The sequence below is a fragment of the Desmodus rotundus genome, chromosome 5 (assembly GCF_022682495.2).
Source record: "Desmodus rotundus isolate HL8 chromosome 5, HLdesRot8A.1, whole genome shotgun sequence".
Classification (NCBI taxonomy): domain Eukaryota; kingdom Metazoa; phylum Chordata; class Mammalia; order Chiroptera; family Phyllostomidae; genus Desmodus; species Desmodus rotundus.
The window spans coordinates 46,549,805-46,575,781 of record NC_071391.1 but is presented as its reverse complement, the minus strand read 5'-3'; the positions used below and the strand labels follow the sequence as shown (position 1 = coordinate 46,575,781).

The window sequence follows — 25,977 nt, the reverse complement described above, 5'->3', positions numbered from 1 at the left end:
GAAAGCTCCCTGGCTGCAGGGGACAGATAGTCCTGGGAGCCAGGAGATGAGAATGTGTCTGCAGTACTCCCACCAAGGATGGCGAGGCCTGCCTGGGGTTGTGAGGAGGGGCTGCTGGGAAGGCCCTGGCTGAGTGGAGTCCCAGGGATGGCAGTGAGGGACGAGTCCAGAACCTTGCCTGGGTTCCAGGCACAGGAGGGAGCAGGCGTTGGGGTGGACATGATAACAGTGGTGGGCACAGTGCATACGAGAGGCCTGCATGCTGTCCGGGGGCTGACCCCCAGGAGGCTGTTGAAGATGCAGTCTGCAGTTTGTTGGAGAGGTTTGGGAGCCCAGGGGGACGTTTATCCAATTTGTCTTTGTCTTGATGTCTGTGTGTGGGGCCTGGCTTTGTCTTATCTCACTGGTCTCCTGTCACCCCCTCCCTTTTCTTCCAGGCCCATCCCCTCTCTGCTTCTTCTCAGCTCCCCCTCCTCTGTCTGGCTGCCCCACCTCCCCCGGGGCTGGAGCAGAGCTCCAGACCAGGAGGTCAGCTTCTGAGATGTCAGCAGGATGTTCCTCACTGCTGCAGAGCTGGGGCCTGCTGCTCATGAGCCTGGGGGATGGGGGTCCAGGTAGGCTGCTGGAGTCGAGGGGGAGGGAGGAGGAAGGAGGCCGAGCAGCCATGAGTCATTTAGCCCTGGATGGAGAGCCGCAGAGGGCCCAGCTTGGTCTGCCTGAGCAGACTCAGGAGCTCTGTCTCAGGGCAACATAGCAGCACCTCCGTGCCCCACCAGAGTCTCAGATGGGCCCCATTTTTGGGGAGAAGATGGGTGAGGGATATATTATTTTATTTCTTAAAGGTTTATTTTATTCTCATCTGAGAGACAGAAGAAAAGGGAGCTAGAAACACTGACGTGAGAGAAGCATGGATCGGTTGCCGCTTGCATGTGCCTCACCTGGGTGTTGAACCCGCAACCTAGGCATGTGGCCTGACCAGCAATTGAACTAGCGACCTTTCGGTGGCAGGGTGATGTTTGAGCAACTGAGCCACAGTGGCCAGGGCAGGGGGTATCTGATTTTAGACCTCCTTCTCTTCAGAAGAGTGGGCCGCAGGACTCGTCTGGTCATTTGCAGGTGGGAACACTGAGCCCAAAGTGGGGGAAGGAGACCCTGCATTGGGCCCACCACACCACACGTGCTCTCTGTGATCTTCAAGCTGCCCCCACTGCAGGCAGAGCCAGCCCCAACAGCCACGGCCCCTAGTGTGGAGCCCCCAAGGACGGTCCTCCCCTGGCCAGGGGCTGGCCCGCCTGGGATACCCTGGTCCTCCACAGAGCAGAGCCTGGTTCTTGGGGAATAGCTTTGGGGGCTGACTTTGGGTCACAGTGGGTTCCTGGTTGTTCTACCACCTCACCTTTCTGAGCCATCGTTTGTAAATGGGCATAAGCTTCCCTCCTAGGTAATTGAGAGGGTAGGACTAGGTGAATTTGCAAAGCCCCTAGCACGGAGCATGGGCAGAGCTGGCACACCATTCACATTTACTGAGTGGATGAAAGGATGAACAGTCTGAGGCACCCAAGGGACAGCTCCATTTCCTCCACCTCTGTCCTCGTTCACTCGGGTTACCTCTGGAACTGTGTGAGCCCTCTCCTTCCCCCATCCCATTGAGGCCGTTTCCAGGCCCTGGGCTCATGTCAGCACCTCTGCCGGCAGTCTCTTCCTCCTTCTTACATGTGGGTGCCGTCTGCTTTCTCTTCATCACTTAGGACTCCACTTAGGTGCCCCTCCCTGTACCTTCACCCCCAGCTTCCCTGTGTCCTTACGCTGACTGCCCAGGGTTGTCATGCCCATGTGCCGGCCAGACAGTAGAAGCGCCCTGAGTCCCTCTGGCCCCACTTCCAGCACAGCCACGCGATGGAGAGCATTTCCAAAGTGACTGAGCATCAGCACGGGCAGCCTCAGGCCCCATCTTAGCTGGGTCCTGGCTTCCATGTCCAGGGAACAAGGACCTTGGGATTCTTCTGGACATTCTTTTTTATTTTTATTTTTATCCTCACCGGAGGACATGTTTTTTGATTTAGAGAGAGAGAAGAAGGGAGGGACGGAGGGGCGGGGAGAGAGAGACCGAGACCGAGACTGAGCCCGAGACAGAGAGACATCGATGTGAGAGAGAAACATTGATCGATTGCCTCTTTGTATACGCCCTGACCCTGACTGGGGATCAGACCTGCCACCTAGGCATGTGCCTTGACCAGGAATCACCCCCGTGACATTTTGGTGTGTGGGACAATGCCCAATCAACTGAGCCACCCGTCCGGGGCAACTGGACAACATTCCAAACTTAGAAAAATTCATATATAGTTTCTATATCTTGTATAAACTACATTGTATCAACAGTAACAAAAATCTAAAAATGAAAAATAAATCACCCAGAGCCTTAACTTCCGTGTAAAACTTTCTCTCTGTTCCTTCTAGCTCTCATTCAAGGGTGTAGATAATTTATACATAATTTAGACCAGCAATTTTCAACCAGTGTGCGGCGGTACACTGGTGTGCCACAAGAATTTTTGAAACATGCAATACCTGACTGTTTAGTCAGGGACACTGACCTCTTTTCCCCTAGATTGTCAAATAAAAAAATGACAACAGCCAGCACAATAGCTGTCCAGATTGAATGAACCGAATTTTTTTTGTCAGATCAGCAAAAAATATATATCGCGGTGTGCCGCAGAATGGTAGTAATTAGTTTATGTGTGCCATGAGATGCAAAGGTTGAAGATTGCTGGTTTAGACTATGGCACAGGCAGAGGTTTATATCCTCCTTTTTCATTTAGCATTGCATCTGCGAAAGTTGCTCCCATTGCTAAAGGATTATTAATTCATGAACGTTTCCAGCAGCCGCTCCTTGCCAGGCCTGTCCTGGGTTTTGAGGGTTCAGAGCTGTCTCAGCCCCTGCCCCTGCCTCCACACTGGGGGAGCCCACAGTCCTCCATAGCTGGCAGCAATTATCAAGGGGATGTGTCATTCTTTTTTTAAGTTTTGGTTTAGATTTAAAAATTTTTTTTTATTTTACTGTTGTTTTATTACAGTTGTCCCAATTTTTCCCCCATTGCTGTCCCCTGCCCCCTCACCCCCCACTCCCACAGTCAGTCCCCACCCTGTTATCCATGTCATGGGTCATGCATACATACTCCTTAACTAGACCCTTCCCCTTCTTTCCCCCTTCTCCCCCTGCCCCCTCCGCTCAGGTCACTGTCAGTCTGTTCTTTGTTTCCATGCATCTGGTTCTATTTTGCTCGTTTGTTTGTTTTGTTCATTAGGTTCCTGTTATAGGTGAGATCATATGGTATTTGTCCCTCACTGCCTGGCTTATTTCACTTAGCATAATGCTCTCCAGTTCCACCCATGCTGTCACAAAGGGTTAGGAGCTCCTTCTTTCTTTCTGCTGCGTAGTATTCCATTGTATAAATGTATCATGGTTTTTTGATCCACTCATTTACTGATGGGCATTTCAGCTGTTTCCAGCACTTGGCTATTGTAAATAATGCTGCTATGAACACTGGAGTGCATAGGTTCTTTTGAATTGGTATTTCAGGATTCTTAGGCATAATCCAAGCAGTGGAATTGCCGGGTTCCAGAAGGCACTTCCATTGTTAGTTTCCCGAGAAAATTCCATACTGTTTTCCACAGTGGCTGCACCGGTCTTCATTCCCACCCACAGTGCACTAGGTGCCCTTTTCTCCACAACCTCGCCAGCACTTGTTGTTTGACTTATGATGGCCATTCTGACAGGTGTGAGGTGGTATCATTAAGGTTTTAATCTGCATCTCTCTGATGGTTAGTGATGCTGAGCATCCTTTCTGGGCCCTCTGTATGTCCTCCTTGGAGAAGTGTCTGTTCAGGTCCTTTGCCCGTTTTTTAATTGGATTGTTTGTCTTCCTGGTGTGGAGCCATGTGTGTTCTTTATATACGGGGTCCAGCACACATAACGCCCCTTTCTTATTACAAACTCATGAGCATGTAGTTCTGTAATGTGACAACATCACATCCAAGCGCCCCATGTGACATTTTAGGCAAAATGTTCAAATTAAAACTATAAATTATTACCCCCATATTATTACTCTATCAACCACACTCAAGCAGCCATTACTTCTGCCAGACCCTGTCGTTTGGAGATCCAACCCTTGTCCGAGGTATCATTGGCAAATATGTTTTCCCATACGGTTGGTTCCCTTTTCATTTTGATGGTTTTCTTTAGCTGTGCAGAAGCTTTTTATTTTGATGAGGTCCCATTTGTTTATTCTGTCCTTTATTTCCCTTGCCCTAGGGGACATATCAGTGAAAATATTGCTGTGTGGGATATCTGAGATTTTCCTGCCTATGCTTCTCTCTAGGACTTTTATGGTGTCAAAACTTATATTTAAGTCTTATATCCATCCTGAGTTTATTTTGGTGTATGGGGTAAGCTGCTGATCTAGTTTCATATTTGTGCACATACCTGACCAGATCTCCCAACAGCATTTATTGAAGAGGCTATTCGTACTCCATTGTATTCTCCTCCCCCTTTGTCGAATATTAACTGACCATGGAGACATGGGTTTCACGTGTCATTCTTCCTCAGCCAGGCCCTGCTGGTGGTGCTGGGCAGGGTCGTTCTCCAGTACACGAGGTATTTTGCTAATTACAAGTACAATAATGTTTTCATGAATATCGTAACAACTTTTTCTTATTTTGCATATTTTTTCCCTGATGCTAAATTTTTGGTCCTGGTCCCAGGAACTAAGTTGAAAGATACATTTTTATGATTTTAAAAATGTTTGCCTGAATACTTTTCAGGATAGTGAAACCCAGGTTTGCTGTCACTCACTGTACCCGTTTTGCCACACCCTCACAGGCAGCGGTATTATCAATGGTTTTGCTAAGTTACTCAGTATAAATGGGTACCTCAGGACAATTTTAATTTACTTTTCTTTAAGCATCAGAACGTGCCTTAGCCCCGCACTCCATTTTATGAGGACGGTGGCAGAAGTGGTAATCAGCTTCAAGTGCCCTAGGGGTTTTCACAAGAATCCAGGAGTCACGCTGACTCTTCTCGGAATTCCACAGCCCGGGCACTCTGAAAGTCAAGAGAAACTCCGACGGGCACAGCCTCTTTGTTGGCTCACCTGTCCAGGCTGCTGTTCCCGCAGCAGGGCTTCGCTAAACTGTGCCCGGCGGGGGCGGGGCGGGGCGGGGGCCACGGCACTGCAGGCGCATCGATGCGTCGGCATCCGCAGTGCTGCTGATGGAGCCAGGCGTGGGGGCTGGAGGGGTGGGCCCCCAGCCCCACCTGCATAATTTAGGGACAGGGCAGACTGAACCCAAATGGGCCAAAGTTGGAAGACAAAATAGGAGAGGAGCCAGCCAAGGAAGGTCCTGGGAGGACCAGTCGGACCGCTCTCCTCCTACGCCGCCCCCCCCCACCCCGCCCCCATCACTGCTTCCCCTGACCCGGGGTGTCAGTGCCCTTGTGCCGCTGTTGAGATGTCAGAGGGCATGGAGGAAGATCTTAGGGGGTCTCCCTTCTAGGGGCCCCAGAAACCCAGAAGCAAGGGCAGGGGCTCTGTCAGCCTGTCTCAGTGCTGGCCCTGTGGGCTTTGGGCAGGGCAGAATGCAGGGCCCTGAAGCCAGCAAGCAGGCAGTGAGCGGGCCCTGGGTGGAGAACCCGGAGCAGGCAGGGAGGAGGGGTCCCTGGAGATGGTCTCAGCATCTCTCAGCCCTGGTCGGACAGGAGGAGGGCGGCGTCAGGCTGTGGTTGTGAGGGTGGTGTGTGTGTTGGGGGATTTGTGCCGGGCCCTGGTGTTAAGAGGGCCACCCCCCTCCCCTGTCGGTCTACTCTGTGGAGAGAGAGGGCTTTTTTGTTGTTCTTAATGTTGTTCCTTATCCCTGTATATCTTGGCTGCCCTTTGGGGACCATAAGGAACGTGGTCCCCGGAGCAGGGCCTGAGAAATCAGGAAAGCTGCTGGAGCCGGAGCTGGAGGAAGGGCAGCTGCTAAGGCTTTCTGTCCAAGCCTCATTTAATCCTCACAGCTCTACCCTGAGGGGAGGATTATCCCTGTGTGAGAGATGAAGATACTGGGACTCAGAGCTGGAGTCCTTTGCTCAAGCCAAGGCCCCCCAGGTAGGACGTGGCCAGGGCAGAGGCCTGTCCGACCCAGACAGCCCCTGGAACTGCTGAGTAGACTGCAAGCCTGTGAGACCTGGCTGGGCCTGATGGGGCAACGCCATGGCCGAAAGGTTCTCAGAGGGGCTTCCAGGTGCAGAGCTGCAGTGCTGGGAATGCTGGGGGTTGGGAAAGCGTGGCCCTGCCTTTGGATCCAGTGAAGTCTGAGGATGGAGTCAGTGACCTCATTCAGATGAAGAACCTCTGGGCTTCGCCTCCCCGGGGAGCAAGCCCTCTGAATTCAATGAGCACTGCATAATAACCATCAATTAGCTCAGACAGCCTCCAGTTGCCAGCTGGGCCAGTGCTGCTCCCTGCTGAAAGTAGCAGAATGCCCTGACACTTTGGGGTCAGGCACACTCAGGCTCTGGTTCTCTGCTCCACCGTGTGGCCTTGGTCAATCATTATAACTCTCTAGGCCTCACTGTCTGCATTTGTAAAATGGAAATGATGACACCCACTGGGGGTGTTGGGACGGTGAGAGACGATTTCTCCACAGGATGCAGTTCGGTGTCCATAACAGTTGGCAAGGGTGGGCTGGCCTAAATTTCAGCCCCTGTACTGCTGTCTCCTTTGTGGGATAATACATTAGTGACTTGAGCACATGGTAGGGGTGATCGAGGTTGTGGCTGTTGCTTGGGGCTGTGATTGATTGATGCTTAGTGCCTAAGAGGACTTCCTCTGACTTGAACATGGTTCTGTTGGGGAAGGGCAGTTGCCTAACAGTTACTCCTTTTACCAAACTGCTAAAATGCAACGCGGGGAGAAGTCAGCACAGCCTGAGGGGTTGAACCCAGATGGGCCCATTACCCTTCTCTGGCCTCAGTATCCCCAGTGAACCCAAAGAGTCGTGGTGGAGGAGGTCATCTCCTGGGCCCCTGGAACTTTGGAATGTTTGGTGGGCCCCATATAGCCCATGGGCAGGGATACTGGAGACCTGCTGTGTGAGGTCTCGGAGTGGGAGCTAGACTCAAGTTCACCTGTCTGTCTCAATTTGCTTGTTATTGCCCTGGCCTTTGGCTACGTACCACAGCCCCATGGGGGTGACCTGACTGACTTCTTTCCCCCTCTCTCAGGTCAGGCATCTCCTTCGGTCCTGGGAGGTACTGCTGCCCCCCCCCCCCCCCCCCCCCCGCCCTTTGCCTCCTCACATGGAGACTCCTCCTCTAAGGCTGAGCATTAGGAAGTCTCCCAGAGAAGCGCAGCAAGGGGTGGGGGAGAGGAGAGGGGGAGAGTGAGACACAGCGTAGACACTGGGCCCTGCTCTGTACATACTTAGTGAAGCCTCCAGGCCTTTGAACCCACCAGTCTCTGCCTGAAGTGTCCTCTCTCCCCTTGTGGCAGTTCAGCTCCTTCTCCTTTGAGACTCCCTCACCCTCTGGTCCCACAGTCCCCTCACCTCCACCCACCATCCCCCAACACTGCACATTCTCTATGAGGATTTCGTGCCCGTGTCTTTCCTACCACCCACCTGACGGGGTTCCTTTGGGGCAGGGCTCAGGTCCGGTTTGTCCCTGGGTCCATGCCGCCCAGTTGCAGGCCTGGAACACAGCGGACTGCCAAAAGTGGTGAGCAGCTGGATGGAAGGGCAGGGCCAGGGCAAGGCAGGAGAGGTGCCTAGGGCACAAAATAAAGGACGCACATGTTACTTAGTCCTGGCCTGTGGAAGGGTGAATGGCTGGCTGCTCGAGGAAGCCTGCTGGAGTAATAACAGCTACTGTGTTTTGAGTATTTGCTATGTATATTTGAGTATTTTTTAGTATATTTTAGTATTTATGTACATTATCTCATTTAGTGTAATCACAACATCCCCATGCCATAGGTACTATTAGTATCCCTATTTTCCTTTCTTTTTTTAAAAAAAGATTTTATTTTATTTTTAGAGAGGAAGGGAGAGAGGAAACATCAATGTGTGGTTGCCTCTGGAGTGCTCCCTACTGGAGACCTGGCCCGCAACCCAGGCATGTGTTGGAAATTGTACTGATTGGGATTTGTACCCGAGATCCTTTGGTTCACAGGCCTGAGCTCAATCCACTGAGCCACACCAGCCAGGGCAGGTATCCCCATTTTTCATACGAGGAAACTGAGACTCAGGAGAGTTAAATCTTGTGCCCAAGGAGAGGATTGGAACCTGGGATTGCCTGACCCAAAGTCTGCAGGAGTCTCCCTGATGGCCTTCCTTGATTGTCCAGTACTTTCTGTTTATGGCTCTGTGGGACTCAGGGTGCGGGGGGGCGGGGGGCACCAGGGGTTCCGGGCAGTAACACTTCTCCCCCTCGTGAGGTCTGGAGAGAATAGGGTACAGGGGTCACAGTCTGTATCTACCCTGGGCCTTAGTTTTCTCAGCTGTGAAATGGCTGCTTGTCAGTCTCCCTGCTGTAACCAGGCTTTAAGGGCTTTGCAGCCCAGTGTGGCTCCTCCCCTTTTCCACACTCCCCAGTGTGGAATCCTCCCCTTCTGGATTCCAGGGGGAGCTCCCAGGTAATCACCTGAAGTGACTGACTTGCCCAGGGCCCAGTGGATGTGCTTTCCATGCATGAGGCCCATCCACCAGGTGCTCTCCAATAACTCACTCCTACCCCAACGCATGCATCCCAAAGCCTCTTAGAATTACACCTTGTCTTTGCTGATGTGGCAGCTGGCCCAGCAGGCAAGAACAATGCTAGATGTAATTGACCGGCCTTGGGGCGCAGCCATGCTGGCCTCCTGGGGCTGTGGAAAGAGCTGGGTTAGGAGCCAGGCCAGTCGCTGTGACCGTGGGAGCCCATGGACACTCTCTGCTGTCTAGACCACCACCCAGACCTCAGTGTCCTCACCTGGAGGGCTGCCACAGCCAGGGCTCCTACCTTCCCAGTGCCTCCCCCAACAGGGCCATCCTCCCTGAGAGTCTGCCACCAGCTGGGAAACCTTTGAAGTTTCCATCTGTATCTTGAAAATAAAACGTTATGCAGAGTTGACTCTCAACAGGTGCCCAGTCTGTCTTGGGGCTCTGCGTGCTCCGCCCACCGCCTCCTGTCTTAGAGGGAGGCCTTTGGTCCGAAGTCACAACAGTTCTGATCCTGAGGCTGGACTGAGAATGGGCAAAATCCGGGTGGTGTGGGCCCCCGCTCAGTGTGCACTCAAGGGCTACAGTGGGGCCGGGGCACTGAGGCTGGCCTCAGGAAAGAGGCCTTCCCACAGAGCGCCATCCTGCAGTCACGGCCCCTCCACGCACACACCGTCCACCAAAACACATCTGGGGACTTACAAAGCCAAACCAGCTACCTCACTGGGATTCAGAGTCGTTCTGGTTTCCTCAGGAGCCCCACCTGAGTGCGCCTTGATGGTCAGGAGTACGGGCAGATCTGCTTTTGTCTCGAAGCCCTGCTAGGCCGCTTTCTGGCTGCCTGACGTGGGCAAGTCACTCACCCTCCTGGGCCTCGGTTTTTTTATTTTGCAGCACAGGCAAGACACCGGCTCGCACTTTGAAGGGTGAGTGTGCGTTGGGTGTCTGGTGCGGCACCTGGGCCACCACATGGCTGCTGACTAGAAGGTTGTCTGGAATCTCCCGGTGATGCCAGGTCGGCCTCTGCCGCCTCCTCCCATGCCCGGCTCCGGGTCACACCCCTCCTCATGCACTCACACACTCACTCACACACTCACTCACACACTCACTCACTCACTCACACACTCACTCAGCTTTCATTAGTCTCATTATTTCATGAGTCAGTCTGATATGGCTCTTGAGTCTTTCCCTGACTTCCATGACCCTGACCCTTAAAGGCCAGTGATTTCGTGGAACTTCCTCATTTTGGCTTCGTCCGACTTACCCTGTGACTAGATTTAGGTTATCCATCTTTGGCAGAAATGCCCTGTCAGGGGTGCCTATGTTCTTTTCGCTGTGTCCTACCCGGCAGCACCCAGTTGCACTAATGACGTTAGTCATTACTCACTTACTGATCGTTAGCAAGGACGCTCATTACTATGACATTCACTTTGGTCGCTTGACTAAGGTGGGATCTGCCAGGCTTCTCTGTCATGAAGTTACTCATTTTCCCTTTGTAATAAGTGTTTGATGGGAAGGTCCCTTGAAACTATGTAAATACCCCTATTAAACATTCAATTTATTTATTCACACCCGTATGTACTTTGGTTTCCTATTTTATTCAGTGGAATACAATTTGTTACTATCATTACTCATCATTTATTTTAATACCCAGGTGTCCCGCCTTTAGCCCATGGGAGGCGGCCAGCTGTCCTCGTTTGCCCGGGTCTGAGGGGTTTCCCAGGATGCGGACTTTGAATGCTGACACCGGGCGAGCACCAGGCACACCCTGATGAGCTGGCGGCCTAAACCGGTGGAAGCTCATCATGCTGGCCCCGTGTCCTCCGGGCAAGGTCCCTGGCATTCTGTGGGTAGGGCCTTTTTTGCACCGTAAGATAGATGTTCCAGGCTCATCTCATACGTACTCTGACCCAGCCCCAGAATCATCTATTTCTCCAAGGAGACCTGGAACCAGGGCCTTGTGAGTGCTGGGCTGTACCACACCACGGGGACTGGAGCAAATGGAGCTCATTCGGCTCTCTGCAGGCCCCCTCTCATCTGCCTCTGCGCCTGTTCCCTGGCTGTTCGTTCTGTCGGGGCCACTTGGCAGACACCTACTGTCCAGACTAAGCTTCTCCGTGAAGCCTGACTCCCCACCCACCCCACAGAGCTGACCTCCTCTGTGCCCCCACTGGACAGTTTAGGGAACCTCCTCATTTTCAAGTAGGTCTTCTCTTTCCACTGGAAGCCTTTTGAGGACAGGCCCCAGATTCATCTCTGGCTCTTCTGCCCTCCACACAGGGCTGGAACTGGGCTGTTAAATGACTGGATCTAGTCATGCCCCCTCATGGAGCAGGAGAGTAGAGAGGGAGAGTGTTTGTAGGCTGAAGTCTGTCCTTGAACTCTGGTTTTCTTAATTCTAAAACGGGGCTAATACCTCAGAGTGTTGCTGTAAGAGTAAAACGCCGTGATGTGTACAAAGCATTGAGGGTGGTACCTGGCGGGTGGTGAGTGCACCTCTCAGTATCTCTGAGGGAACTTTTTTTTTAAGAGTTCATTTATTAAAGCTGGGGGCAGTGAAATAAAGGAAGGGCATAGGGCAGAAGAAGCAACGGGAGAGCCTAGGAAGCAGGGCTGTGCTTCTTCTCCCAAGAAACATTATAGGAGAGAAGTGAGCCAAGGTAGGGCTGCTGTTAGCTCACTAAAGAGTCAGAGAAAAGGGGCCTTGGAGATTGGGTCAGGGGTGAGCCCAGGATGAGCTGTGGCTGCTCCCTGCCGCTACCCTTGCAAGTCTTGTGGGGACCCTCAGAGTTGAGGAGAGAAAAGTAAAGATACGCGCCTGAGAAGAAGGACATGGGCGTGCTCCAGAGAGAACCTACTGGAGGAACTTTTTTTATTTAAATTTTTTCCATTATTCTAGAAGCAGTGCTATACATTTTAGAAAATTAGAAATACAAACAGCAAAAAAACCAAAAAACCAAAAACAACCCAACAAAAAACCCACCATATTCTCGTCCCTTAGAGATCACTGCTGTTAACACCCTAGCAGTCGCGATGCCTGAGCTTTTCTGTGCATGTATTACCCGCCACCCAAGTGAGATTACGCCATGCACTCCGTTTTGCGATTCGCATTTTTTTCAGGCAGCAATCTCCACCGTTTTGATTCAGCACACTTTTGGCACATCTAACACTCAAGTCGTGTTCACATTCCCCAGTTGTCCCAGATCCGCCCTTTCTAGCTGTTGTGTCCCAGCCAGCATGAATTCAGGGCCACACTTTCTATCTGGTGCTTGTGTCCTCTACGTCCCTTAGTCTAGCGCGGTTCCGTGTGGCGATCCGTAGAAAAGACTGGACCAGTAACCCTGAGGGATGTCTCACCACCCGGCTTTGTCTGGTTGTGTTCTCATGGTGACACTGAGTTTGTTCCTCTGTCCTCTGCGTCTTCTGTAAAGTGAAGTCTATCCAGGGCTTGATGAGTTAGTTCACTGGTGCCTAGAACCCCAGCAGGTGGTGATGTGTCCTTCCCGTGGCCTCTCAGATGGTTAGCGGTGCTGAGGCCTAACCTGAGATTAAGGGCAGTCCCGTGCGACCCTCCCTCACGCGACTGCGTGGAGGCCCTTTTTAGGGAAAAGCAATGCGCGTGCGTCCCCTGGGGCCGTCTGAACATGCAGTTCTGGGAGACCTTTTTAAACTGCAAGAAAACCCATTCCCTTGCTGAGGGAACTTGATTCTGGGGGTTGGGCTTTCGGGTAAAGGAATTACAGAACAAGGCTGTGGACTGACTTTCCTCTTGCTGAGCCCAAATCTGGTCCCCTGGCCCCAGGACTCTGAGCCCAGTGTGACCCTGATAGTCCATGTGTCTGTCTGCAGCACCGGACGGAGAACCCTGAGATGGTTCCGTTCTCACTCGCTTTCCCGGCACGTGATCTGGAGTAAATCCCACGTCTCTGCCACTTCCCAGCTGGCTGACTTGGGCAAGTTGCTTCACTTAAACTCTCTGAGCCTGTTTCCTCCTTCGATTTCTTGTCTGGCAGAGTTGTTGTGAGGGTTAAATTTTGAAAAAGGTATCCTTGGCTCTTTTCTCCCCTTGATGGAAAACTCTTTGAAGACAGATTTAAAAGTAATAAGAAATCCAAATAATTAAAAAAAAATGCAGACAACTCTACTTGAACAACAATAAAGTAATTTAAAAAGAAAGAAGAAATCCAAAGATTCTTATTGGATTAAAAAAGAAGGGGGACAAATAGCACGGCCTGGTGGAAAGTACCATGGAGGAAGGAAATCAGCCATTTAGGCATTTGTTTGCTCCTTCATGCTTTCATTTCATTTAACACGTGTGCATACCAGCCTCTGTGCCAAGTCAACTGTGAGCCTCCAACCATGAAGGTCAAGGGTCCAAGAGGGCACAGATATATGGAGACTCAGTGTATGGGAGTCCAGAAAGTCTGGCTGGGTAATTCAGGAAGGCTTCCTGGAGGAGGAAACTAAGACTAATGGGGAGGTTTGGTGGGGGCTAAGATAGGGGAAGATAGTGTCTGGATATAGGGGCTGCTGTCTCCTGGCACAGGTGGCTTCTGGGAGGGTTGGACAGGACCCATGGCAAGTGGTGAGCCCATGTTGGCTTCCGAGGTCACTGTTGCTTCCTGTTCTTTTCCTCTCCCCTTTGCCTGTCTCCCCGCTGGTCCCCTGGCACCAGGGCTTTGAGCCTTATGTGACCCCTACAACCCATGTGTCTGTCTTGCAGTGCCGGATGGAGTGCCGTGATGTGCCAGCCGAGACTCTCTATGATGTCCTACACGACATTGAATACCGAAAGAAGTGGGACAGCAACGTCATTGAGACTTTCGACATCGCTCGCCTCACAGTCAATGCTGACGTGGGCTATTATTCTTGTGAGCAGGCCCCGGCGCACTTCCCTGCCTCCTTCTCCCATCTCCCTCCTGGGGGTCGCTCCCAGGGCCAGGCTGAGATGTAGGGCTGCCCTCCTTGACATCTTTGTCCACTCCCAGATTGGGTACACACACCACACACGCACGTACACTTACAAACACATATGCACTCCCATGTTCATATGTACACATTCCACACAAATATATTTGTACACAGGTGCACAACCCACAGCCATCTGCCACATGTTCACAGCCATACGTTTTCATGTATGCACATCACAGTATTCCTGTTGTTGTCTCACATATACAAACAGGCCAGGCCAGGCCAGCAAGGTAAGGACGGTGTGAGGTTGTGAGGAGCAGGGATGGCTGGAGATAGGAGGGGAGAGGGTTGTGCTCTGTCTCTTTCTTAGTTCCAGTTCTGGGACTGTGGTCTGGTGTGGGGGGTACCTGTTTGGTTCAGGGGGAGCTGGTAGTTAACTAGGCATCCCTGTGGCTCTGGCCTCTGCCATGCCCTCCCTTGCAGGCAGGCAGGCCATTGGTCTGGCTGAATTGTCCCTTGCCCTCCACAGGGAGGTGTCCAAAGCCCCTGAAGAACCGTGATGTCATCACCCTCCGCTCCTGGCTCCCCATGGGCACTGATTACATCATTATGAACTACTCAGTCAAACATCCAGTGAGTTGATGTGCCTTCCCTGCTGGGTGGGCAGGGGAACGTGCCACGTAGGGCTGGCCCAGCAGGCCTAGTGCCGGGAGAGGACCCCGGTTACTGCCATGGCTTCCCTGTGACTTCCTACGGGCCCTCAGGTTCCTTCCTTTTTTATTTGGATCTTTATTTTTTATTTTTTAATTTTACTTGATTTTTAGAGGCAGATATAAAGAAAGAGAGAAGGAGGGAGGGAGAGAAAGAGAGAGAAAGAGAGACACATCGATTTGTTGTTCCACTTATTTATACATTCATTGGTTGATTCTAGTATGTGCTCTGACTGGGGATCAAACCCGCAACCTTGGCGTATCAGGACAATGCTCCAACCAACTGAGCTACCCAGCCAGGGCTTGTTTCCTTCCGATACAGTGAGAATAATGGTTCCTGTCTCCCTGCTGGGGCTCTCAAGCAGATGAGGAGAGGGCAGTGTGGGCCATCACTGTGGACGAGTGGGTGGGATGGGCTGGATTTTGTTGGATGGACTCCGGCCTGGTCTGGCTGGGAAAGGGGCGAGCAAGAGGTGAGGGCAGGGTTCCCTGGCCTTCCTTGAGGCTGGGCTGCCTTGATCTCCATGACAGGCAGGATGGGCAGGTACAGCCAGTCTGGGCAAGGATGAGAGAGTGTGTGTGTGCGTGTGCACATGTGTGTGTGTGCTTGTCTGTGTGCTCATAAACCCTGACCCCAGGCTGGGGTCTTCCCAAAGGGCAACAGGGAAAGCTTAAGAGGGGTAAGAATGGCCTAGTCTGACTCTTCCCTTTCTCCTCACCCCAGCAATAGGCCAGGCCTGGAGTGCAGTGGACGCCAGGGATGTGAACTGTGTGTGTATGTACTCACAGAGACACCTCCTTTGCCCCCAGTCTGAGTCTTACCTCCCTGTGCCTTCCATCCCCAGAAATACCCACCTCGAAAAGACTTGGTCCGAGCTGTGTCCATCCAGACGGGCTACCTCATCCAGAGCACGGGGCCCAAGAGCTGCGTCATCACCTACCTGGCCCAGGTGGATCCCAAAGGTGAGGGCTTGGCCCTGGCAGACTACCGTGGGATCCTCCCCGATACCACAGGGCATGGGACTTGATCTCCTCGGGATCCAGAAAGGCCTCTGTTAGGAGCTGTTTCATATTTTGGGACATACTTCCAAAACAGCATTTGAACCCAGGTTTGAGACTTTACAATGGTTTGACAAGCAAGGGCCAAGGTGGTCGCCACTGTCCCATGACGAAGCTTAGAACTGTCTTCCTGGTGCCCACCCCCCTGTACTCTGACCTGCTCCCTGCTCACTGGCTGCTGACTTGCTGGTTCCCATCCTCTGCCCTTCCTGGAGACCTGGATTTTCCAGCCTCAGGTCTCTTTCCCTTGGGGAGACTCAGCCACTCCCAAGGCTTCTGTGGCCAGCTGAGCACATGGTTCAGATTCTCGTGGCCACTGACCTCCTAGACATGCCCCTCAGGATTTCTTCTAGTACCTGAGACTCAGTGTGTCTAATGCTGAACTCACCACCTCCCCTCCTAACTTGCCCCTTCTCCTGAGTCTCCCCTCCAGTCACCTATGCCGATAACCTGTGGTCACGCGAGGCTCCCTCTTCTCAGCTCCCAAACCTAGTCCCCAATTCTTATTGATTCTACCTCCTAAATAGCTCCTGAATCTGGCATTCCTCTCCGTACTCATCCACCTTGTCTGTCCATACAGCTACCAGAGGCATTTTTCCAAAACACTTACTTCCTCATGATTATCTTCTGCTTAAAATTCTCCCGAGACTTTCCATAGCCCTCAGAGTGGAGAGTCTGAGCCCCCTCCCAGGTTTCCTGGCTCCTCCTCACGCCTTTGTACACATTCGCATCTCCCTGTCTAGGCAAACCTATCCCTCGTCCTAGATATGCCTGTCCTCCCTTCCTCATCCCTTCAGGGCTGCTTCAGATGACTCCTCCTCTGTCCCTGGTACCCAGAGGCATCATGGCTCCCGCTCTGTGGGCCCGTGCCCCTCTAGCAGAGCAGTTGGCACATGGTTGGGCCTCCATATAGTCCGTTCCTCTCTGGGTCCCCAGGGCTGGTCCAGGGTGGGTATCGTGGAGTGAATGTGGAGTGAGTGAATGGATGAGTGACTGGAGGATGGGTAGGCCCTGAACCCCTTTGCCTGGGTATGTCCTGAACCCCCCAGCATCTCATTGAGTGAGTATGTTGGGTGTCAGAGACAGAGCAGACACTTGGGAATGAGACAGGGTGGAGAGATGGGCTGTGGGTTCCAAGTCAGGCCAGTGGGGTGCTGAGCCATGAGGCCTGTGTAGCAGGTAGGCTTCTTGGGCAGGGGACATGGAAGGACAGGCATCCGGACAGGAGGGGCTGAGCATCTGGACCATTCACCATAGAGGGGCTGGGCATGAGAAGGATGTTAGTGTGAGTAGAGGCAGCCGACAGGAGCTTGATGGGTCAGGATTTCAACCCATGTGTAGCCTGTGGTCACCTGGGACCCTGAGGTTTTCTTCCCTGCAGCCCTCTGGGGCTCAGCAGAAGTGGGCAGGACATAGAGTTGAGCCTGAGGGCCTAGGTCTGAGGTGGAAAGAGGGAGTGAGGATGATGAAGTCATATAGGACTTACCTCACCCCTACCCCTATGGAGAAGACTGTGGCCTCCCTGGAAACCCCAGACTGGAGGCAGGGGCTAGGTCCCTGAGGCTGCTTCTCCCCTCTCTTCTAACTACCCTCTTCTGCTCTCATAGGCTCCTTACCCAAGTGGGTGGTGAATAAATCTTCTCAGTTCTTGGCTCCCAAGGTGAGTGGCCTTGGGACTTTGGGGGGGTGTGGAGGCTGGTGGAGATGGTTTGGGGCTACAGGGGTAGAGTTAGAGATGGAGACTGGGAGTCAGGGGGGTGGAGTTAGGGCTGGAGGCAGGGTTATGAAACTGTGGCAAGAACTCAGGATGCTGGGAGCCGAGGGCTGAGTAGTGGGAGCGCATGGGAGGGGATATGGGCGGATCTTGTCCTGCACCTGTTCGCCCCTGACTCAGCAGTGCTGCGGGTCCGCAGGCCATGAAGAAGATGTACAAGGCGTGCGTCAAGTACCCTGAGTGGAAGCAGAAGCATCAGCCACACTTCAAGCCGTGGCTGCACCCAGAGCAAAGCCCGTTGCCAAGCCTGGCACTATCGGAGCTGTCGGTGCAGCATGCGGACTCCCTGGAGAACATCGATGAGAGCGCGGTGGCGGAGAGTCGGGAGGAGCGGATGGGTGGCGCTGGCGGCGAGGGCAGCGACGATGACACCTCGCTCACCTGAGCACGGAACCACAACAGGGACTGAGACAAGATGGGACAGAGCCTGGGGGTGGCAGATCTTCTTCCGCGCTTTCTCCCCTCCCACAACCCCTGCGCCTCCTGAGGACGTTGGGCTCAGGCCTAGGTTGGCGCTGCGGCCTGGCTGGACACAGCCCTAATAAACAATCCCACAGCCTCAACCGGCTCAGGCTCATCGCAGTACCTGCTCCCCACCTGCCAGGGGCACGACTGCCGCCCTTGGTCCCCGTGTTCTACAGTTCATTTTGTTAATGTTATTGATCGCCTGACCTTTGCTCCTTTAGGCATCCCCTCATCCCCCCATGTGTAACTTGGGGGTTGGGTAGTTTTGTTCCCTTTGTGTCTATTCATTAGTTCACTGCAGTTTTATAATGTTTAAGGTATGTGTTTATTGATTCCAGAGAGAGAGAGAAACATCGATTGGCTACCTCCTGCATGTGCCCCAAGCAGGGACTGAACTGCAGCCTAGACACGCGCCCTGACTTGCAGCCCTTCGGTGTACAGGACAATGCTCCAACCAGTTGAGCCACCCTGGCGGGGCCATTACTTCACTCTTTATCTATCCACTCATCCTTGTTGAGTGTTCACTCTGCCATTCTCTCCAGGCTATTTGACTGTCTTTCACTGCTCTAAGAGAAGGAGCAGATCTGGCTAGAGGCCCTCCGTCAGGGGTCAGAGGGTGGGCTTCTTCCATGTGACCTTCAGCTCCATGGGGAGGGAGGTTCTACTTTGTGACCTTCAGCCTCCCAGGGTTCAGTCTATGGGCTGGGGGCCTGACACTCTCCAGGCATCAGGGAAAGGAGGTGGAGAGGTCCCTGGTTCTCATGCCACAGGGCTGAGGTTGGGGCAACATGTTCTGGAGGAGGGAGGTTGGACTTGAGGTGAGAGTTTTCAGACTCCAGTGCATTGAAGGGACCAGGCCCTGTTATTTGAGCCCTCCTCAGGTCATCCAAACCTCCAGACGGGCCATGTAGCACATTTGGTTAGAGCAGTGTCCTGATATGCTAAGGTTTTGGGTTCGATCCTTGGTCATGATGCATAAAAAAAAATCAATGAATACATAAATAAGTGGAACAACAAATTGGTGGGTATTTTGCCCTCACTCTCTCCCAGTCTCTCTCAAATCAATTAAAAAGAAAAGACCTCCAGCCTGTGTTAATGAAAAGGATGGGGTGCCAGTGGTTGGATGCCAGGCCCTTGTTCCTGTGTTCTACCTTGATGCTTTGAAGTCTAGAAGGATACCTGGCTCTCCCCTGTTCTCTGTGGCACCCAGGTGCCCTCTGCTGCCTGAGGGACACCCCTGCTGTCAGGTTGGGAGAAGGGCCCTGTGCTCTGCCCTCCCCAGAATTTTTGCACCTGATAGGAATTTGGGGCCAGGAAGTTCTCCCCGAGGTATGGCCCTGGCCTCCCTCCCGGGAAGCGACTTGCCTTAGCCTTGTCAGGAAGACACAGTAGTAGACTTCCCTAGAGGGGCAGAGTAAAGGTCCAGTGCTAGGCAGGAGATGCTATAACTCACCAAGACTTGGGTTCCAATTCCAGGTTTGCCCAATACTGGCTTTGTAATTTGAGATAAGTTGGGGAAATGTTTGGAGCCTCATTTTCTAATCCATAACCTTCAAGCAGAGGAGGATTGAGATAAAAGGGGTGAATTGTTCTGCACTGGGCCTGGCTTGCAGTAGGTGTAGGTACTCAAATTAATGACTCCCAGTCTCAAAGGGTAAACCCTCCTGTCCCACTCTGGTGAGAGCTGTTCTTCCAAATGTGTCCACAGGGCATTTGGAGAATAGAGTAAGATCTCTGGCTTGGCTGGCCCCAAAGGTGCCCTGGACACAGGAACCAGGAATGCCTGCCCCGGACCATCATCTGGGTGTGTGCTTGCGCCATGGTAGAGAATATCCCGTTCTTTAGGCCAGCGAAGGTGCCTGGGTGCCAGGGCCTTAGGCTGCAGCCTTCAGCCGTAGGCTCTTTAGGCGCTCTGACTAGGCAGGACAATTCCCCACCACCCTGCCTCTGGGGGCGTGGCCCAGGGAGAGAAGTGAGGTAGCCTCAGAGAATGGGGCGGGGAAGGACTCCTTAGAAGAGGAGGTCAGAGACCTAAGTCGTCTGGTCTTTAACACCCTGGGGGTGGGGGTTCCTGGGAGGGGGGTGTGGCTCATTCCGCTGGGGTACAGTCACCGGGAGTAGCGAGAGGCCGGGAGACTCTGGAAGAGATGGAGACTCAAGAGGGTGGTGAGGGTGGGGATAGAACCTGAGCCTCTAGAGACAGAAACGGACCTGCGAGTAGCAGCGAGAGGAACAAGCGAGACACACACACCCGTCGTGTGCTGGACGAGCCGGGACTCCACTGAGCCCGGTTGGAGAGGGGGCGTGTCCTTGCCCCTGCCCCGCCCTCCCCTCCCTAGGGCGTCACGTGGGGCGGGCGGAAGCACCCGGGGGGGTGGGGGCGCGCCCGGCCTCAGGCCGCGAGTTGGCTGCTGTGGCTGTCTTGGCTGCTCCGGAACGCCGGGTCCCCGCGTAGAGGCTTCGCTCGAACAGGTCAGTGTGGTTGCCGGGACCTCCCCGTCGCGCTCCTTCCCCAAGTGTGACCCGGAGTTTCCCATTCCGCAGAAGGGAACGCCGAGGCCCCGCGGCGATTCTGTGCCGGCATCTACTTCCGCGGATGTTTCTCTCGGGTTGTGTTTTCAGTTCTGCTATTCAGTGGTGGGGATGGGGATCGCCTCTTCCAGGTGCGCTGTGCGGTCAGACTGTAGGGAGGAGGGCGAAGCGGAGGGACCGGGGACTTCCAGCCCTCAGCCCTTTGGCATGAGGGCTCTCGGGATCCGGAGCGAGCCCTTCTTCGGACGCCTTGCTTTTCTCATTTGTGAAATGAAGGCTCCCACCTCATCGACCGCGGAGACCCCTAGAGCTCTGCACATGGCAACGACCCTTTGCCCAGCACCTGGGCAGTGACCTTGGGAAGACTGTTTGCGGTCTCTGCGCCCCAATTCCCCACCAGTAAATGGTGGCAAGGACTCCCAAGAGCCCCTACCTGGCCCAATTGCTGGAAAAAGGAGGTTTGTGTTCACACTGAATGGGGTCAAGGCAACAGTGGGTTTTGGGGACTGGAGAGAGCAGACTTGGAGTTCAGCCTGGGGGGGCATGGAGTGGGTGTTTAGTCCCAGATCGCCAGAGGTGTTTTTGGTGCTCGGGAATTTGGTTTAAAAGCGATCACCGTGTTGCTTCTGGCGTATGCACACCATCCCCCAAAGCCCCTGCCCTGGGAGCCTTCTCTGATCCTCAGGCTTGGGGGGCAGGGAGGGCTGCAGGGTCAGGCAGATATGTAGAGGTGCTCAGTTTACTGCGTGAGCACTGAGGTCCAGGCAGAGGCACCCAGGATGCCTGTCTGCAGACAGCAGATAGTGCCCAGGCCAGGGGAGACCTCCCAGTAAGCTCTTTACAGGGTAGAAGGATACCAGCCAATGTAGATAGGCTCCGAGATAGAATCAGGGACTGGAGCTCTTGGAGGACCAGGGAGATGACTGGAATGGTCCTCAGCAGTTAGGTGGCATTCACAAGGATAAGGACTCTCCAGAGGAGGGCATAGCTTGTGCAAGGGCAGGAGCAGGCATGGAAATGGGTATGGTGTGAAGGGGTAGCAGGGGCCAGGTGTAGAGAGAACTCACCCCCCTGTTCCATGGCTGGTTTGCGATTGTCCAGACCTTGGCCTGGGGACTCTGCCTCCCCATTTGCCACTTGCTTACTGGAGTAGGGCAAGAGGGGGCTGTCCCAGGCAGAGTCCTGACAACTGGGAAGGCGAAAATTGGCAGAGGCCACCAGGGGCCCAGATTGTACCCAGGCTTCATTGGGGCATTCCCTGCTTGGTCCCAGCCTCACCCCTGTCGCCTGTCAGGTTCCAGTCATGCTTGTCTGTACATCAAGCCCCAGCCCTTTGTGCAGGTTGCCTGTCTTCCCCCACCCCCAAGTTTTCTCTCCTCCAAATGTCCTAGATCCTTTGGGGCTTCAGAAGCAGGCTGCCCCATTGCCGCCTAGATTTTCAGTGCTGTGTAGCGGCTCAGCTTAGCAAGGGGCCCCTTGGAGCACTATGGGGAAGAGGCCTGCCGCGCTAAGGGAATGTCTGGGACCTGGGGCAGTGTCTGTGCTGCCACCACACCCCATGTGATTGCACACCCCCAGACATCTCAGATCCTCAGAGCCTCCATTTCCCCATCTGCAGGACGGGCTGGTAAGCCCATGCTCCAAAAAAGAGCCTGTTCTGGGGCAGGAGCTGGGCCTGAGTCTCATCCTGCCCCCAGCAGTGAGTGTTTGAATGAAGAAAAGGCAGAACTTGGGGGAAGGGGTCTGCTCAGAGGGGTAAGGGGCCTCTGAGAGTCCTAGGGGCTAGTGATGTACTAGGGCATCAGCTGGAAGAAGGGAGTCCCCTCTACTCTCCCTAGGGTGGGGGGGGAGGGGCTCTCCCCTCTCCACCCCATTCTCCCTTTGGCCAAGCTCAAAGCCAGCCGCTGATGCCCAAACAAGTAGCTTCTGTTCCCAGGGTAGGGGGAGGGGAGGCAGGCCCTGGGCTCTAGCCCTGACCCTGCCTCTTCCTCCCCCCACCCCACTTCACTCAGGATCTTAACCCTTGGAGGCCTGGGATGGGCCCTGGGCTGCTTGAGGTCTGGTACCCCTTTCCCACCAGCTGTGCCTTTCAGCCCACTTCAGGCTTCCGAGGTTTCTGTTGCAGCAGAGGGGGATGCAGTAGGACAGGAGCTGGAAATGGAGAAGGAAGGAGGAAATGGAGGTGGGAGGGAGGCGAGAGCAGATATGGCCATGGACAATCAGTGACTGTTTGGCCCAGCTTTGTTCACAGATGGGGAAACTGAGGCCAAGGCCAGAGATTGGACCAAGGTCACACAGAGAGCCCTGGTGGGAGCCCGGACTGACCCTGACTCCTAGTCTGGCCCATAAAAGGGGAAGACACTCGGAGCTGAGTAAAGACTTCAGCCGGAATGACAGCGACGGCGAACATGCACACAGCGCTGCTGTGCTTTTTTACAGTTTCATTTATCTTTTAGAGACCGTGGGGTGGGGGGAGACAGAGAGGGAGACAAACGTGATTGTGTGAGAGAAACATCTATCGGTTGCCTCTCACACACTCACCACTGGAGACCTGGCCTGCAACCCTGATTGGGAATCGAACCCTTGACCTTTCGGCGCTTGGTCCTCTGAGCCACACCAGCCAGGCCACAGGCACTGTTATGTATGTTAACCAGTTTCATCCTCCAAGCAACCTTAGAAGTTAGGTTTCACTCTACAGAGAAAGAAACGGAGGCCCGGAGTGGCAAAGTCACTTGCCCGAGGTCACAGCAAAGAAGTGGTAGACGCGGGATCAGGACCCAAGCTTTTGTTTACCCCTTCAGCCTGAATTCCCCTTCCCTAGCCTGACCTCACCCCGTGAGCTCAGTCCAGGGTCTCGCTCAGGAAGGGGCTTTCCCCTGGCGGTCGCAGCAGGGTGTGACCTCAGCCAAGCAGACCGCGCCCTCCCTCGGAAGCAGAGTCCAGTCCCTTGGGCAGCCCCTGTCACACTGCCTCTGGTCGCAGTCAGGCCCGACTCATCCCTTCCACAGCCCTGCACAGAGGGGTCCTTGATGTTTTAGGAAGGGGTTCTGCCCTAAGGGTGGCCACTCTAATGGTCTGAGCAGCAAAAGGATGTGGGGGTCCTCAGAGATCCCCTATAAGTACACTACTGATAAAGCTCAGGGCTTGCTGCTGACTCCTGAGAGCCCCCAGCCCTGACCAGAGAGGACATCTTGTCCACTTAACCTCACCCCTGTCAGGCCCCCAAACTTGTACATTCCAACCAGGGCTCTGGAGCGGACAGTCGTAACCCAAAGAGACAGTGGACCCCGGGTGTCGGGGACAGCCTGGGGTGGGGGGCAGTGCATGGTTGCTCTTCCGCATGACTCTCCTGTGCAACTTCTCTCCGCTCACCCTCTGGAGTGTGTCCAGAAGGGAAGTCTGTTCCATCATCAGGACATCCGTCCTAAATCATTGGGACAGTCAGAGTGGCTGGAAGGGCATGTGGCGTTAAGTGACCAATTTTATAACCACAGTATTAAATAGTAGTAATGAATCCTGGCTGGTGTGGCTTAGAGGATTTAGCGCTGACCTGCGAATTGAAGGGTCGCTGGTTTGATTCCCAGCTAGGGCACGAGCCTGGGTTGCAGGCCAGGTCCCCAGTTGGGCGCCTGTGAGAGGCAACCAATCCATGTTTCTCTCACACACTGATGCTTCTCTCCCTCTCTTTCTCCCTTCCTTCCCTTCTCTCTCTAAAAATAAATGCATAAAATCTTAAAAACAATAGTAGTAATGATAGTAGTGGTAGCTACTGCTTCTTGGAAGCTTACTCTGCTAGGACCACTGAGCTAAGCATTTTATGTCATGGTTTCATTTAATCGTCAACAGTAGTCTTGTGGGGTAGGCGCCATTTTTACTGCACAGATAAGGAAACTGAGGCCCACAGAGGTTAAGGGATTTGCGCAGGATTATCTGCTCCCTAGTAGAGCCAGGAGCCTGAATTTCTCTTGTTTCATAGCGAGAACCCTGAGCGCTGGAAGACACTGCAGCCCAGAGGGGATCCAAACCCTGTCCTGCCCTGGGAACTCCCAGTTAGGGTGTCAGGCAGGGACTGGAGGGCCACCTGCTCAGGGCACATTGCTGGTGACCAGCTGTGGTGATCGGATGCCTGCAAGGGCCCCCTGCTTGCAGACTGAACTGGCAGCTGTCAGGCGCTCTGCTCCGCAGGCCCAGCCCTAGGATGAGCTCCCCCTGAGGTCTGCTCCCTGCTCTCATCCCGTCCGCTTGGCTTTGCTGACTGCAGGGGTTCTCCCAGACCCCATCTTGTTCATGAGGAGACTGACAGTGGTAGGACTAAGCGACTTGCCTGTTGTCATTCAGCCCAGGAAAGGGGGAGCAGGGGCTGGCGACCAGGCGGGGGTGCTCCAAGGCCTGCATTCCACCTCCCTGCCTAAGGCCTGATCAGGGCCTCCTGGGACTCTGACACCCTGAGGTTCCTTCAGTCACTGCCTACCTTCCTTGTTGTAAGACCCAAGCCTTTCCTCCTGACCAAACCAGGAGCCTGATTCCGCTCAAGGTGCCTGAGATCAGCGGAGTGTCAGTGACTAATTGAACAAACCTGGAAAAAATGGTTCCGGAGCTACGAGGGCAAGAAGCAGAGAGCAGCTGTGGTCAGGAGTATGGTGCCCAGGGTCTCAGGGTCCAGAGGAGGAGTCAGGGCTCAGAGAGCCCGCCCAGGAGGGAGGCCTGTGGTGAAATCTTCCACCTTTTGTTATCTTAGTTGTGGGGGTAAAGATTGTGAGCCAAAGGGGATAGGGAGAGGAGGGTTGGGACTTCTCACAGCCACTTCTTGTCCCCATTCTCAGGGCAGGGAGCCAGAGGTCAGCCCGGAATCTCAGCTGCCCAAGCCCCCGGGGCAGCCTGACCTAGCTCCTCCTGGCTGGGTGGGTCAGCGTCCAGGATGGTGGGGGGTGGCGGGGCAGCAGCAGGGCTGAGCTACCACTGCATATTTCTTCTCCAGGTGCCTGGGTCCCCTCCGCACCCTTCTCTACCACTCCAGAGGGCATTGCTCTGCCCCTGGGCATCCCTCTCTTCCCCTCCTTCCTACCATGGTGCAGGGCCAGGGCTCTGCCTAGAGTCAGGCCTGCAATCAGGAGCCCATGGTATGTCCCTGACCTTCGGCTCAGTGAGAGGCCTGGGGTCACTTATTTTCAGTGGACTCGGCTTCCCTGGACCTTCAGGGAGGGAGCAGGGAGCAGCAGCCCCAGGTCCATCAGCCCCAGGTGTGGAAGCAACCGACCAAACAGGGCAGGTGAGAGGCAAGGCAGGTTGAGGTGTGGGGGGGGCTTCTCCGTGCCTCTCCACTCTTGCCCTCCCTCTCCTTATACGGAGCAGTTGCAATTTTAGGATTCTGAGTCTGAGATCCTAAGTGTTAGGGATTCAAGGATTCTAAGGTTTTATGTGCCTGTGATTTCCGGCTTCCGAATTTCCAAAATTCTAGGTTCTAAGAGTCTGCAGACCCTCAAATTGGGTAGGGTGGACCCTGAGTTGAGACTAGGTAGACTCTGCCACACCTTGGCCAGCTGGCGCCGCTCAGGTGAGGACTGCAGAGTTTCTCAGGGCCGCTTGGGGGGCAAGTGGGTCGCCAGGCTCTGTGTGCTCTCTGCACCCACCACCCCAGCATACATGCCCAAGTGCCCTCTCTCAAGAAATCTGAGAACCAGGCCCTGCAAGGGACCTGGTGGGGAGTGAGGAGGGGTCAGACAGGGGCCAGGCCTCCTTTTCGTTTGGTGGTGGTGGAACTGTCTTCCTGGATACCAGGACAGGACTGATGGACGC

At 54.0% G+C, this 25,977-nt stretch overlaps 2 protein-coding genes across 10 annotated transcripts in view; both read left to right on the top strand.

The window, feature by feature from the left end:
* Positions 1-17,747, top strand: part of STARD10 (StAR related lipid transfer domain containing 10) — a 29,836-nt gene extending 12,089 nt beyond the window's left edge. For all 4 annotated transcript variants that reach the window (XM_024572610.3, XM_024572611.2, XM_053924571.2 and 1 more), the window contains exons 3-7: positions 13,454-13,601; positions 14,171-14,274; positions 15,197-15,314; positions 17,018-17,070; positions 17,324-17,747. In XM_024572610.3, the coding sequence (XP_024428378.1) occupies positions 13,454-13,601; positions 14,171-14,274; positions 15,197-15,314; positions 17,018-17,070; positions 17,324-17,569 (669 nt within the window). In that variant the 3' untranslated portion in view covers positions 17,570-17,747. The remainder of the gene's footprint in view (positions 1-13,453; positions 13,602-14,170; positions 14,275-15,196; positions 15,315-17,017; positions 17,071-17,323) is intronic.
* A 2,238-nt stretch (positions 17,748-19,985) lies between these two features.
* The window catches only part of ARAP1 (ArfGAP with RhoGAP domain, ankyrin repeat and PH domain 1), a 66,840-nt gene continuing 60,848 nt past the window's right edge, over positions 19,986-25,977 (top strand). For 4 of the 6 annotated variants that reach the window (XM_053924249.1, XM_024572638.3, XM_045181867.2 and 1 more), the window contains exon 1: positions 19,986-20,121. The gene's annotated coding sequence lies outside the window, so the exon portion shown is untranslated. The remainder of the gene's footprint in view (positions 20,122-25,977) is intronic. The other 2 variants (XM_053924248.2, XM_053924243.1) reach the window with 2 other exon arrangements.